General features: G+C 41.3%; 1 protein-coding gene across 2 annotated transcripts in view; it reads right to left on the reverse strand.

The window, feature by feature from the left end:
• LOC132113996 (C-terminal-binding protein 1-like) overlaps positions 1-14,971 on the reverse strand; it is a 22,409-nt gene continuing 7,438 nt past the window's right edge. For both annotated transcript variants that reach the window (XM_059522100.1, XM_059522099.1), the window contains exons 5-9: positions 4,052-4,266; positions 3,831-3,961; positions 2,849-2,976; positions 2,571-2,685; positions 1-1,179 (exon numbers count right to left, since the gene is read on the reverse strand). In XM_059522100.1, the coding sequence (XP_059378083.1) occupies positions 993-1,179; positions 2,571-2,685; positions 2,849-2,976; positions 3,831-3,961; positions 4,052-4,266 (776 nt within the window). In that variant the 3' untranslated portion in view covers positions 1-992. The remainder of the gene's footprint in view (positions 1,180-2,570; positions 2,686-2,848; positions 2,977-3,830; positions 3,962-4,051; positions 4,267-14,971) is intronic.

The following is a 14,971-nucleotide window of genomic DNA, read 5'->3' on the forward strand; positions in this document are numbered from 1 at the left end:
TGTTGTTTAACTCGGACTTTAATTTCAATTAAAATAATTCATACAAATGCATACAGTCACAAACATTTCTTTTTGGATTCTGTTTAACAAAAAATATTAATATCTCATAGTATATATAGTATGTATATTGCTAGCCTACCACTTTACTAGGAAGGAATCTATGTAGGCGATGGAGAGCTGCAACTATCCCGGCATCCTCGAAAAACACGGAACAATCAAGTCACACACAAACAGGCAAACATTACGCCAGCTTTGCACAAGACAAAAACATTTTCTGTTTTCTTTTTAACCTTTAACACATAAAGTAATACATGCTCCGAAAATAAAAATAAAACATACTGTGTGTAGTTCTTTAAAGTACTGCACTGAATTTAGACTACAAAAGAAAAATGGGTACAAAAAACAATGCACTGTGGTTTAATTTAAAAGGAAGGTGGGGGGGGGGGTAAATTTTCCTGAGAGGGTGTGCAAATCCCGCCTCTTTTGGTGCTTTTAAAATCAAAGGAGCGAAACGAATATGCTTTTTGTTATCGTATCTATAATCAGGTGGTAAGATGCCTCCCTTAATGCCGTTTCTATTTTTTTTTTTCTTGTCTACAAACCATTGATCATGTCCTAAAAACTGTACACATACAGGTTACATTCATGTAATAGCTACTGTTGTTTTAACAATGAAACCCATAAGACAGAAAAAATAACACATAAAAGATCGCCCACTACACTTGGACAGACTACAATCTACAACAGCAGGGTTTTGCATCAGGGAGAAGTTTCAAATCCACAAGACTTTCTCTTTTTTGTTGTTGTTTTTTTTCCACTAGTTACTTCAAAGAGCGCAGTCCTCTACATTTAGTCAAGAGTTGGCTTCTTCAGAGTCGTGGTTGTTTTTAATGGCTGGTTTTGAGCACGGGAGCCGTGTCCGCTCCTCTTCTTAGGGGTAAAGAAGGACCAGGAGAGTTATATAGTGGTACGGAGAGCCTTTAAAGAGGGGGCTACAACTGTTCGTTGGGGTGCTGCTCTCTATCGGGTTCGGCTTTGCCGGTTTGGCCGGGTGAAGGGGCGTGCGGAGGGTGGGCCGCGGTGGGCAGGCTGTGGGTGATGGGTACGGTGCTTGGCATGATGCCCTCCACTGGAGGAGGCAGACCCCCTGAAGCTAGGCTCACGACGCTTGGGGGGTACCTGAGGAAGAGGAATAATATTAAACAGCAGTGTCAGCAACACCTGGAACAGTCTCTGTTGAACTAAAATCTTACTGCATTATGGTGGATTAAAAAATGGATGGTTACTTCCACCTCTACAATCTGATTGGATGAGCCACGTTTAAATGTGACACCACATGTATGATGTGATGCATCGTATTGTACAATGTCCATTAAAAAAGTTTGGGGTCAGCATATTTTTTTTGTAGAGAAATTAATACTTTTATTCAGCAAGGATGCATTAAATTTATCAACAGTCACAGTAAAGACATATTTAATGTTACAAAAATTACCATTTAATTCATATAAATGCTTTTGAAATTCATATTTATTAAAGAATCCTGAAAATCAGCTTTGCCATCACAGGAATACATTGTATTTTAAAACATATTAAAAAGAGATGTTATTTAGTAACTGTAAGTTTAATACGTCACAATTGAAATGCTTTTAGTTTTTTTTGATTAAATAAATGCAGCCTTGGTGAGCACCAGAGACTTCTTTCAAAAACATTTATAATTTTATAAATAAACACCCTAAAGTTGAGCTAATGAACTATCAAGTAACTACATTACTTAACCTTACTATATTATTAATTTTTGTTTTTAATTGTAAATACATTTTTATTTAAAATGAATATTTTATAATATTGCTGTTATATAAAAGCAATAAGCAGCTTGATGCTGGGTGTATTGAAATTAAAATTTCAATAGTGACTATATACAGTTTATTCCAGTTATCTAGTCAGTTCTTTTCAATGAATCAGTCAAAAAGATTCACATATCGGTATGAATCATTCATTAGTGAATCAGTCTTAATCAAAACTATTTCAAAAAATCTTATCCAGCAATCATAAACAACTGAAAAGGTCACAGAAATGAACGTCAAATAAAAAGAAAAATGCCATTACATGCCCCATGTGTCAGTTTCAATAAGTTTCTGTTTCAGTTGTTTTTATTTTTAATCATAAAAAATGTGCATATGAGCAATTCTGTCTCATTTAATTTGCAGTCATTAAATCTTATATAAAAGTACGTATCATGATTAACTACTGTCCACTCTGTTCTCTAGATGTTGTAATGGGCAATGAACCCATATCAGTCAATCATTCATTATTTTCCTCATACACGTGACATAGGTGTTTCAGAGGTGGTTACAAGTGACATCACTGAAGATTTTCTAGAAACATGCAGTAAGACTGAGAGATCCAAAGTACTGATTATAAGCAAAGTAAAAGCAATCTTGCATGGCCATCTGTGGATTATTCTTTCACCAGATTTCCTGGTAAAAATGGCTGTGCACATACAAAACAGCAGCACCACCTGTATCCAACATTCAGTTACGATACATGAATTATTCAGTAGTCTGCTGCACCTGTAGGCTCCGTTGAGTTCTGGATGAACAACAGTCGGGTCCATGCCGGCCCAGTGCGTGGTCTGTGTGAGGAACTCTTTGTTGACGCAGTTCTTCAGGCTGTCTGGAATGCGCCCTGGAGGAGGAAAACAGCTTCATTACAGGATAACCCTGAGTCATTGATCATAGCACATCAAGCCTGCGGAGCTGCAATTAAAGAACAAGGTTTTCACTCAACTGCGCACTCTCAAATCATTTGACAAATGCCAGCTCTGAGGCAGTCAAGTGTGGTGACGTACCGGTGATAGCTCGACGGATCTCCCGTGCCGCCTCCTCACGCATCTCAATGGAGGCCTGTTCGCTGTACCATGCTGCGTGAGGGGTGCAGATCAGGTTGGGTGCGTCTTTGAGAGGACCTTGGCTGAAACTGAAGTCATATTCACTCAATGAACGTGAAATACTAAAATAAGCTGAAGCACAGGAAATAAATTCAAATAAAACTAACTAAAACTGATCAAAGCAAAAAATAAAACATAAATAATAATAATAATAAATCAAAGTAATATATAATACAAATAATTGTAAACTTTTAATTATAAAATTATAACAACAAATTAAAAGAAATTATAAAAACTGAAAAAATATATATATAGAAAATATCAATAAAATCTATCATAGTATATACATGCTAAAAAAAATATATATATGTATATATATATGTATATATATATCAAAGAGTTTTCTTTATTTTCATGACTATGAAAATTATAGATTCACACTGAAGGCATCAAAACTATGAATTAACACATGTGGAATTATATATGGAATTATATACATAACAAAAAAGTGTGAAACAACTGAAAATATGTCATATTCTAGGTTCTTCAAAGTAGCCACCTTTTGCTTTGATTATATATATATATATATATATATATATATATATATATATATACATACATACTATATACATACTACAATACTAAAATAACACTGGCTTTCACAACTGCTATGAAAGCAATTTAACATCATTTACAAAAGTGAGCCACTAATTATGCTGCTTTTCTCCTTTGAAACTGCCTTCAGGAAACAGCTCGCATTCGTTGCATCCCTTGTAATGCATTTGTAGCAAACAGCCGCATATTTTGTGGGGTTTGAAGCCAAATAACAAGGCGAAAAAGACTCGTAGAGGTAGAGTGGAATAGAAACGAAGTTTGGAGCAAGCAATCAATTCAAATGTCAAAACATCACGATTCTTCAACATCAAATGTTGTTGTTGATCACCTGAAGGGCTCCGTCTCACTGACGTCCAAGGCTGCTCCTCGTATTCTGCCCTCTTTCAGAGCCTGGGCCAGAGCTTTCTCATCCACCAGACCACCACGCGCCGTGTTCACCAGGAAAGCCCCCTGACGCATCTACGGTCAACACACAGTAATGATCACACAGCAATGTGGCAGCAGCTCATGTATGCTCTGGCGCTTGTGATTGTAGGCTGTAGACGATACCTGTTTGATGGTGAAGTCATTGATGAGATGGTGGTTGTGCTCGTTGAGGCTGCAGTGTAAGGTGACGCAGTCGCTGTGGAAGAGCAGGTCCTGTAGGGTGTTGACTCTCTGCAGCCCCAGGGCTCGCTCCGTCCCGTCAGACAGGTACGGGTCGTAGAAGATCACGTTGAAGCCGAATGCTTTGGCCCTGAGTGCCACCGCCTGTCCAACACGCCCTGAGGGCAGACATAAACCATCAGTAAAAGAAATGCATTATTTTTTGTGTATTACATTAGTTCAGTATAATGCACAGTATAATGCGACCAGGAAGCTATAAAGGCACCTGCCATGCAGCTGACTTCAGCTTCGATTAGGAAAGCACGCGCCGCCAGGGGTGCCGGGAGTATGGCTCTGCGACGCAGCGTCTCGTTCCTTCGAGGAACCAGGGTTACATTCGTAACCTAGAGACGTTCCTCTTTAGGAACTCGAGCTGCATCAAGCGCTTTGGGGAACGATGTGCCAACGCTGCCAGACTACTAAGCCCCTGCCTTGTGTGTATCCGAGGAGCACAGCTAAGGCAAGAGAACAGAAGAGCCAGGAGCGGCTCGCATATCAAGATTGTAAAATCTGGTAAATGTAGAGGGCGTGGACCATCCCGCAGCGTTGCAGATGTCCAAGAGGGACACACCTGCTAAGAAGGCCTTAGGGGCAGCCAAACCCCGAGTGGAGTGAGCCTTGGCTCCCAAAGGAAGGGGAAGACCAGAGGACTCGAGAGCCTCGACTATCCAACGACTAAGGGTCTGCTTAGAGGCAGGAAAACCCTTTTTAGGAGGACCGTAGCAAACAAGCAATTGGTCAGATTTTCTCCACAGGGCAGCTCTGTGAATGTATGCGTCCAGCGCTCAAACTGGATACATACAATTTAGCTTCTCCTGGTCTGGCTCCCGAAAGGGAGGAGGGCAGAAGGCCTGCAGTACTATGGGTTGTGGGGTAACAGATGGAACCTTAGGAACATAACCCGCTCGAGGGTATAAGAATGCTTTGGCCATACCAGGGGCAAAGTCTAAGTAGGTAGGGGCCACCGAGGGGGCCTGAAGAGCTCCAACTCTCTTTAGAGAATTAATAGCCAGTAACAGGGCAGTCTTAAGGGTCAGATGTCTATCTGAGATATCTTGTGTTGGCTCAAATGGAGCTTTACAAAGAGCCTCTAACACCACAACCAAGTCCCACGGAGGAATACGGGACCGTACTGGAGGTCTCAGCCTCAGTGCACCGTGGAAGAAACATGTAACTAGGGGCTGTCTACCCACTGACTGACCGTTGAAAGGGACGTGGTAAGCAGCTATGGCCGCAGCTATGGTGGAGTGAGTTAACCCCGCAGAGAGCCTAGCTTGTAGAAACTCCAGAACTGTACCAACTGGGCAGTTAACAGGGTCAAGCTGGCTGTCTCTGCACCATGAGGAGAAGAGTTTCAACCTCAGGGCGTACAGTTTCCCCATAGAGGGAGCTCTGGATTGGAGGGGGGGGGGCTCTCAACAACCTTGGTTGAGAGACCGGAAGCTATGAGCTGTGCCCCCTCAGGGGCCACACCCACAACTTCCACAACTCCGGGCGAGGGTGAATTATTTTGCCCTGCGCCTGAGAGAGTAGATCTGTCCTGATCGGAATCTCCCATGGAGAGCTGTCGAGGAGAGAGATCAGATCTGCGAGCCATACTGGGCCCGGCCAGAACGGGGCTACTAATAGAAGACGGACCCCATCCCGGCGTACTCTCACCAGAACTCCCGGGATCAGAGCGATAGGGGGAAAGGCGTAGAGACGAAGCCTCAGCCTGGCCTGTACCATAGCGTCCAGTCCCAGAGGAGCTGGATGAACTAGAGAGAAACAGAGGGGACATTGGGATATCTCTTGAGTCGCAAAGAGGTCCAAAAACTCTCCATATCTACTTCACCACCTCAGGGTGAAGCCCCCCGGGCCTCGGCCCCTGTCTCAACAGTATGTCTGCTCCCACAGTTAATCTCCCAGGAATATACACTGCTCTGAACAAGAGGAGTTTGTCCTGGGACCACAGAAGGATCTGGTGTGCCAGCTTGTACAAGGGGCGTGAATGCAGATCTCTCTGGTGACTGAAATAAGAGATCACCAATGTGTTGTCGGTGCGCACCAACACATGGTGATCTCTCAGGTCTGGGAGGAAATATTTCAATGCTCGATGCACAGCTAGCATCTCTAGACAACTGGTATGCCATGTCAGATGGCGACCGCTCCACAGACCACGGGCAGGGTGGCCACTCATGACCGCACCCCAACCAGTGAGGGACGCGTCTGTCGCTAGCGTTACACGGCAACCAAGAGCTCCCAGCACCGGGCCCTGATTCAAGAACCAAGGTTTCTTCCACATGTCTAAGGCACGAAGGCATTGCAGTGTGACCTTGATAGTTCGTTATGGATTCCCCCTCGGGAGAATTCCCTTGGTCTTGAGCCACCACTGTAGGGGTCTCATGTGTAGGAGGCCAAAAGGTATCACGTTGGACACAGCTGCCATAAGCCCTAACAGTCTCTGAAACTGCTTGACAGTGAGTGACTGGCCTTCTCTGACTCTCTTGACTGAGGTAAGGATTGACTCGATCTGAGCAGGAGACATACGTGCCTGCATCGTGGTCGAATCCCACACTACGCCTAGATAGGTGGTTCTCTGAACTGGAGAAAGTACACTCTTCTTGGCGTTCAGTCTCAAACCCAGCTCCCCTATATGTGCGAGAAAGACATCTCGATGTCGAACTGCCATTTGCTCTGATTGAGCTAAAATCAACCAATCATCGATATAGTTCAGAATGCGGATGCCCTGCATACGGAGGGGAACCAGAGCCGCATCTACACATTTCATGAACGTGCGGGGTGAGAGTGCAAGGCCGAAGGGAATTACTCGATATTGCTGGGCTTTGCCCCCGAAAGCGAACCTCAGAAACCTCCTTTGTTGTGGAAGGATGGATATATGGAAGTATGCGTCTTTGAGATCTATTGTGACAAACCAGTCCTCGGAACTGATTTGAGCTACAACCTGTTTGACAGTGAGCATTTTGAACTTCAGTGACATTACTGAGAGGTTTAGATGACGTAAGTCTAAGATCGGACGCAACCCCCCATCCTTCTTTGGAACTATGAAATACCGGCTGTAAAACCCGGACTCCCTGTCTAGAGGAGGGACCACCTTGATAGCCGCCTTCCTTAAAAGGGTATTCACTTCTTGTTCCATCTTCAGAGCCTGCTGGGGGCCAACTACTGTCGGTGTAACCCCATTGAATGTCGGCGGTGGATGGCCGACTATAGCCTCTTTCTATTGAGTGCTGGACCCGGTGAGATACATTTGGCAGTAGTTTCCACGCTGCTAACTAATGTACTAAGGGAATCAGTCTCTCGAGACTGACCTCTGGTGTAAGAGGCCCCCGAAGGGGAGGTGAGCGTCTCAGCTCTGCTACGCTCACGGGCGAAAATAACTGAGAGCAGTGCTCGCTGGAAGCCGCTGCGCCCTGAAATTCTGGCAGGGTTGGCAGACCCACCTCCGGAGGGCACTGAGGTGATACGGGCACCGTGTAATGAGGTGGACACCGCTCTACCCCAGTAGGGGCGCCCTCTGTAGTCGAGACCGAAATGCGTCATGACTTCTTGGCCGTGGACCTCCCAGCCTGAAGTACGGCTCCATCGGATTCGGATTAGGCTGGGAAGTCGCTGGCCCAGAGCGTTGCTTCAGCCTCTGGTCCCGAAATGGGGAACACGGGCGGCAACGCTGTTTGCCCAGCAGTCCCTCCAGTACATCTAACTTCACGAGCTAATTAACTGTCTGTGACGAGTGGGGCGGGGCCGAGGGACGTGGGAGCGAGGCCGGTGGAGTGATTGGAGATGAGCTACACCTGTTCGACCCGCCGGTCTCGAGGCCCACGGAGGAGATGGAAGGATATAAAACTGGAGCGACGACAGTGAAGGACGAGAGAGGACCAGGCCTGGGTTTTATTTTAGGTTTTGGTTTTATTTTGTGCACATCAGTCGTCCGTGAGGGGCTGGTGCGCTGTTTTGTGTTTATTTGGAATTATTAAAGCTTCGTTTGATTGTCCGCCGGTTCCCGCCTCCTTCTTCCGGATGAATATGAAGGTTTTTATCATTACACTGTCATTATATTCCTCAGAATTTAATGCAATCAGACAAGTAAACACGGTCTTGATTGTGATAAAGTACACATTGAAGTGATATATTGAACTTCTCGAAGTTTGATAACGGTCATTAGATTGCTCAGAATTTAATGCAATCCAAAAATCAGACAAGTAAACACGGTCTAGGTTGTGATAAAGTACACATTGAAGTGAAATATTGACCTCTCAAAGTCATTATATTGCTCAGAATTTAAAGCAATCAAACAATCAGACAAGTAAACACGGTCTGGATTGTGAACAATACACATTGAAGTGATATATTAACTTCTCAAAGTCATTAAATTTCTCAGAATTTAATGTAGTCAAACAATCAGACAAGTAAACACGGTCTAGATTGTGATAAAGTACACATTGAAGTGATAGAACTAACTCCCCCTTATTAAATGCAGTTTAAACAACCAGACAAGCAGTCGGGTATGGAAATGATGTAATACACGCGTTGCCTCGACAGCGCGTGAATAGCCTAGTCACACAAACAATATTAATCCCCTCGGAGATTAAATAGCTGCTCATTAACACTGCCCGTATAATGTAAGGCATAACACTGTTTATTGTATACTGGTGCTTATGCAACTTTATGTTTGTGCAACTACAAGCTCGCCGACACCCTCCGTGTCAATCTACTCAGAGAAAGAAAGGCAGAGCGTCAAGCCCAATGCTCGGGGGGAAGAACCGAAGCTCGGGCTTCCGAACCCAGGGGGCAGATCTGATGGGTAAGGTAGGAGATAAGGACGTGCCCGTCTCCATTCCCTCTATCAGATGGCGAAACTCGGCGAAAGCGGGACCGGTATCGCAAGGAACGCTGGCGAAGGCTCACTTCTCGAAGAGAGCCCTCCGGGATCGGAGCGCACGTGAAATCATACGCAGCCCGCTTTGATCCAGGGCAGACCACACACAGACTGTGTGTATCCCCGCCTCTAATGTTCAGCTTTGTTGAGCAGGGAGGAACACACAATCTGAAACGCGGTCTGGATTCACCCTTCAGATGCCTAGTCTTAGCTTTGCTCTTTGACATACTAAAGCTACTTAAAGGAGCTAATAGTGACAAACGACAATAACAAGACAGAAGACATGCACACACAGAGCACTTGCTGAAAGACAAGAAGCTGAAGTCAGCTGCGTGGCAGGTGCCTTTATAGCTTCCTGGTCGCTACGTCACCCCGCCCGTGACGTCACGCCCTTCCATTAAACAGATTGCACACAATATTCAGAGTTGATCTTGCCAAAGGCGCTTCCCCAAAGCGCTTGACGCAGCACGAGTTCCTGAATAGAAACTGTATTTAAAATGTATCGGGATTGTATTTCAGGAAGATGTGAAATGTGTGCAGTATTCGATTGAGCTTATTTTATGCATTATATCTACTGTTTAAAAGTTTGGTTTACATTTACATTTATTCAGTTAGTTTACTCATTTACATTAGGTCAGTTAATTCTCAGCACATAGAGACTTTTTCACCTAGATATCACACTATAGAGACTGTGTCTGTTCCCCGAACTAGAAAAAACAAAAAACGTCCAAACCAAGTTAAGATTAACAATTTAATTGAGGTTCAACAAATAAAAAACAGAAGCAATATGGATAAACAAATGATAAAGCTTGGCTTATTGAATATCAGATCCCTTTCTACGAAAACACTTTTTGTAAATAATATGATCACTGATCATAATATAGATGTACTCTGTTTGACAGAAACCTGGCTAAAACCTGATGATTACATTATTTTAAATGAGTCCACCCCCCAAGATTACTGTTATAAACATGAGCCACGTCTGCAAGGCAAAGGTGGAGGTGTTGCTTCAATTTATAACAACGTTTTCAGGATTTCTCAGAGGGCAGGCTACAAGTATAACTCGTTTGAAGTAATGGTACTTCATATAACATTATCCAAAGAAACAAATGTTAATGATAAATCCCCTGTTATGTTTGTACTGGCTACTGTATACAGGCCACCAGGGCACCATACAGACTTTATTAAAGAGTTTGGTGATTTTACATCCGAGTTAGTTCTGGCTGCAGATAAAGTTTTAATAGTTGGTGATTTTAATATCCATGTTGATAATGAAAACGATGCATTGGGATCAGCATTTATAGACATTCTGAACTCTATTGGTGTTAGACAACACGTTTCAGGACCTACTCATTGTCGAAATCATACTCTAGATTTAACACTGTCACATGGAATTGATGTTGATGGTGTTGAAATTATTCAGCCAAGTGATGATATCTCAGATCATTATTTAGTTCTTTGCAAAATTCATATAGCCAAAATTGTAAATTCTACTTCTTGTTACAAGTATGGAAGAACCATCACTTCTAACACAAAAGACTGCTTTTTAAGTTATCTTCCTGATGTATCCAAATTCCTTAGCATATCCAAAACCTCAGAACAACTTGATGATGTAACAGAAACTATGGACTCTCTCTTTTCTAGCACTTTAAATAAAGTTGCTCCTTTACGCTTAAGGAAGGTTAAGGAAAACAGTTTGACACCATGGTATAATGAGCATACTCGCACCCTAAAGAGAGCAGCCCGAAAAATGGAGCGCAGCTGGAGGAAAACAAAACTAGAGGTATTTCGTATTGCTTGGCGGGAAAGTAACATATCCTACAGAAAAGCATTAAAAACTGCTAGATCCGATTACTTTTCTTCTCTTTTAGAAGAAAACAAACATAACCCCAGGTATTTATTCAATACAGTGGCTAAATTAACGAAAAATAAAGCCTCAACAAGTGTTGACATTTCCCAACACCACAGCAGTAACGACTTTATGAACTACTTTACTTCTAAAATCGATACTATTAGAGATAAAATTGCAACCATTCAGCCGTCAGCTACAGTATCACATCAGACAGTGCACTATAGACCCCCTGAGGAACAGTTCCACTCATTCTCTACCATAGGAGAGGAAGAATTGTATAAACTTGTTAAATCATCTAAACCAACAACATGTATGTTAGACCCTATACCATCTAAGCTCCTGAAAGAGGTGCTTCCAGAAGTCATAGATCCTCTTCTGACTATTATTAATTCCTCATTGTCATTAGGACATGTCCCCAAAACCTTCAAACTGGCTGTTATTAAGCCTCTCATCAAAAAAACCACAACTTGACCCCAAAGAACTAGTTAATTATAGACCAATCTCGAATCTCCCTTTTCTGTCCAAGATACTAGAAAAGGTGGTATCCACACAATTATATTCTTTCTTAGAGAAAAATGGTATATGTGAGGATTTCCAGTCAGGATTTAGACCGTATCATAGTACTGAGACTGCTCTTCTTAGAGTTACAAATGATCTGCTCTTATCATCTGATCGTGGGTGTATCTCTCTATTAGTTTTATTGGATCTTAGTGCTGCGTTTGACACAATTGACCACAACATTCTTTTGCATAGACTTGAATACTTTGTTGGCATCAGTGGAAGTGCATTAGCATGGTTTAAATTGTACTTATATGACCGCCATCAGTTCGTAGCAGTGAATGAAGATGTATCCTATCGATCACAAGTGCAGTATGGAGTACCTCAAGGCTCAGTACTAGGGCCGCTACTCTTCACGCTTTATATGTTACCCTTGGGAGATATCATCAGGAAACATGGTGTTAGCTTTCACTGTTATGCTGATGATACTCAGCTCTATATTTCTTCGCAGCCCGGTGAAACACACCAATTTGAAAAACTAATGGATTGCATAGTCGATATAAAAAACTGGATGACGAGTAATTTCTTACTGCTAAATTCTGAAAAAACAGAGGTTTTAATTATAGGACCTAAAAACTCTGCTTGTAATAACCTAGAACACTGTCTAAGACTTGATGGTTGCTCTGTCAATTCTTCGTCATCAGTTAGGAACCTAGGTGTGCTACTTGATCGCAATCTTTCCTTAGAAAGCCACGTTTCTAGCATTTGTAAAACTGCATTTTTCCATCTCAAAAATATATCTAAATTACGGCCTATGCTCTCAATGTCAAATGCAGAAATGTTAATCCATGCATTTATGACCTCAAGGTTAGATTATTGTAATGCTTTATTGGGTGGTTGTTCTGCACGCTTAGTAAACAAACTACAGCTAGTCCAAAATGCAGCAGCAAGAGTTCTTACTAGAACCAGGAAGTATGACCATATTAGCCCGGTCCTGTCAACACTGCACTGGCTCCCTATCAAGCATCGCATAGATTTTAAAATATTGCTTATTACTTATAAAGCCCTGAATGGTTTAGCACCTCAGTATTTGAATGAGCTCCTTTTACATTATAATCCTCTACGTCCGCTACGTTCTCAAAACTCAGGCAATTTGATAATACCTAGAATATCAAAATCAACTGCAGGCGGCAGATCCTTTTCCTATTTGGCGCCCAAACTCTGGAATAACCTACCTAACATTGTTCGGGAGGCAGACACACTCTTGCAGTTTAAATCTAGATTAAAGACCCATCTCTTTAACCTGGCATACACATAACATACTAATATGCTTTTATTATCCAAATCCGTTAAAGGATTTTTAGGCTGCATTAATTAGGTAAACCGGAACCGGAAACACTTCCCATAACAACCTATGTACTTGCTACATCATTAGAAGAATGGCATCTACGCTAATATTTGTCTGTTTCTCTCTTGTTCCGAGGTCACCGTGGCCACCAGATCCAGTCTGTGTCCAGATCAGAGGGTCACTGCAGTCACCCGGATCCAGTACGTATCCAGACCAGATGCTGGATCAGCACCTAGAAAGGACCTCTACATCCCTGAAAGACAGCGGAGACCAGGACAACTAGAACCCCAGATACAGATCCCCTGTAAAGACCTTGTCTCAGAGGAGCACAAGGACAAGACCACAGGAAACAGATGATTTTGTTTAAAGCGCTATATAAATAAAGGTGACATTGACATTGACATTCATTTAGCTAACGCTTTTATCCAAAGCGACTTACAATTGCTATATATGTCAGAGGTCGCACGCCTCTGGAGCAACTAGGGGTTGAGTGTCTTGCTCAGGGACACATTGGTGACTCACAGTGGATTCGAACCTGGGTCTCTCACACCAAAGGCTGGTTTAAGATATTATTTTTTGAAAGAAGACTCTAAAGCTCATGAAGACTGCATTTATTTCTTTTTTTTTAAATATACAGTAAAAAGAGTAATATTGTTAACTATTATTAAGATTTTAAATGTTTTCTATTTGAATACATTTTAAAATGTAATTTATTCCTGTGATTCCGAACTGAACCTCAGTTTTTAGTGTCACATGATCCGTAAGAAATATTATCAGTGTTGAAATTATTATTATCAGTTTTGCTAGTTTATATATTTATTTACTCAGAATTGTCAGAATTGTTTGACATTCATTAATGAATATATCTATATGAATTATATATATATAAAATTCATACTGATCCTAAACTATATAAATAAATAAATAAATAAATACACACACACACACACACACAAAACGTTCTTTTGTAGTGAGGCACTGTAAAAAATAATTCTGTGGCTTAGTAAATATTACAGAAATTTTTTACTTTATTACCTTAATAAAATCTCTGAATATCGTGTACTTGATTGTTTGAGTTAAACATACCAAAACAATTGAGTAAAAATCCAACAGTTAATTTTATCTAAAATTTACAGATATATTTAAGTTGTTTTCAATAAAATTATTTAGTATTTGACTAACCAATTATTTCTTTATAATATACTTAATATATTTGTGAAATTTCTATCAAAATATTTGAGAATGTTGAATTAAACTGATCTGTTTCAAGAAACAAAAATATTACTTAATTCAAATCAATATTATTAATATATTTAACACACTCTTAAAATTTGAGTAAGTTTACTCAATTAAAACAATGCACCCCTCCCCCACCCTCTGACGTGACGACAACTCGACGGTTGGTTGAGTCAGTGAGCGCAGGCAGTTTGAACTCTCCAGTCTCCAGACAACAGCTCTCTTCTCAGCGTCACAGATTTGGTGCATTTCCTCTGTGAAATTCAGGTTTGTGTATGTTTTATTTTATCTATAAAATCTTTACTGTGCTTTAAATCATATTTAATGCAAAACAACATACAGAGGCGTAATTCGACACCTAAACTAGAGTCGCGCCTGTCTTTTTGCATGATTGAAACGCTTTGCATAAACACATGACTTCATTCCTAATGATAATAAATATAATTATTATCATTTGGATGATAAAATGTCCTCAGAACTGTCACTGTTTGTTTATTGGCAGGTTATGTCAGTCACTCGCAGTATCTATCGGCTGTGAGTGAAACGCAGGACGGCGGTATGAAGTTCAAAGTTCACCCGCAGAGGCGAGTCCGTCTCCGGCACGAGGACCAGCGCTGATCCGGTGGATATTGGGTTGATTTGATTACACTTGAATTAGGCTACCTGAATTTTTAAATATTTAATTTTTACTTATACAATGTTTGTTAAATGAGTTTAAATGTAGGCAATATTGTATACAGTGTAAAATGTGCTTTATTGCTGTACTCATTGACAATAAAGGCCAATGTCATGTATACTGGTGGTTGTGTGGAGTACTATTTTACAAAGGTTTAGAGAAAATAAAAAGAATTAATAAAAACAGTTAATATTACTCATAAATATTGTTTTTAAATGTTTAAATGTTAAATTATTTCTACTCAATTTTATTTGTTAATGTACCAGATGCAGTTACTCTGATTTACTTAATTTTTTTACTTGCATTTACTCAATTCATACAGTATATTTCATTGA

The sequence above is a fragment of the Carassius carassius genome, chromosome 33 (genome assembly GCF_963082965.1).
Source record: "Carassius carassius chromosome 33, fCarCar2.1, whole genome shotgun sequence".
Lineage (NCBI taxonomy): Eukaryota > Metazoa > Chordata > Actinopteri > Cypriniformes > Cyprinidae > Carassius > Carassius carassius.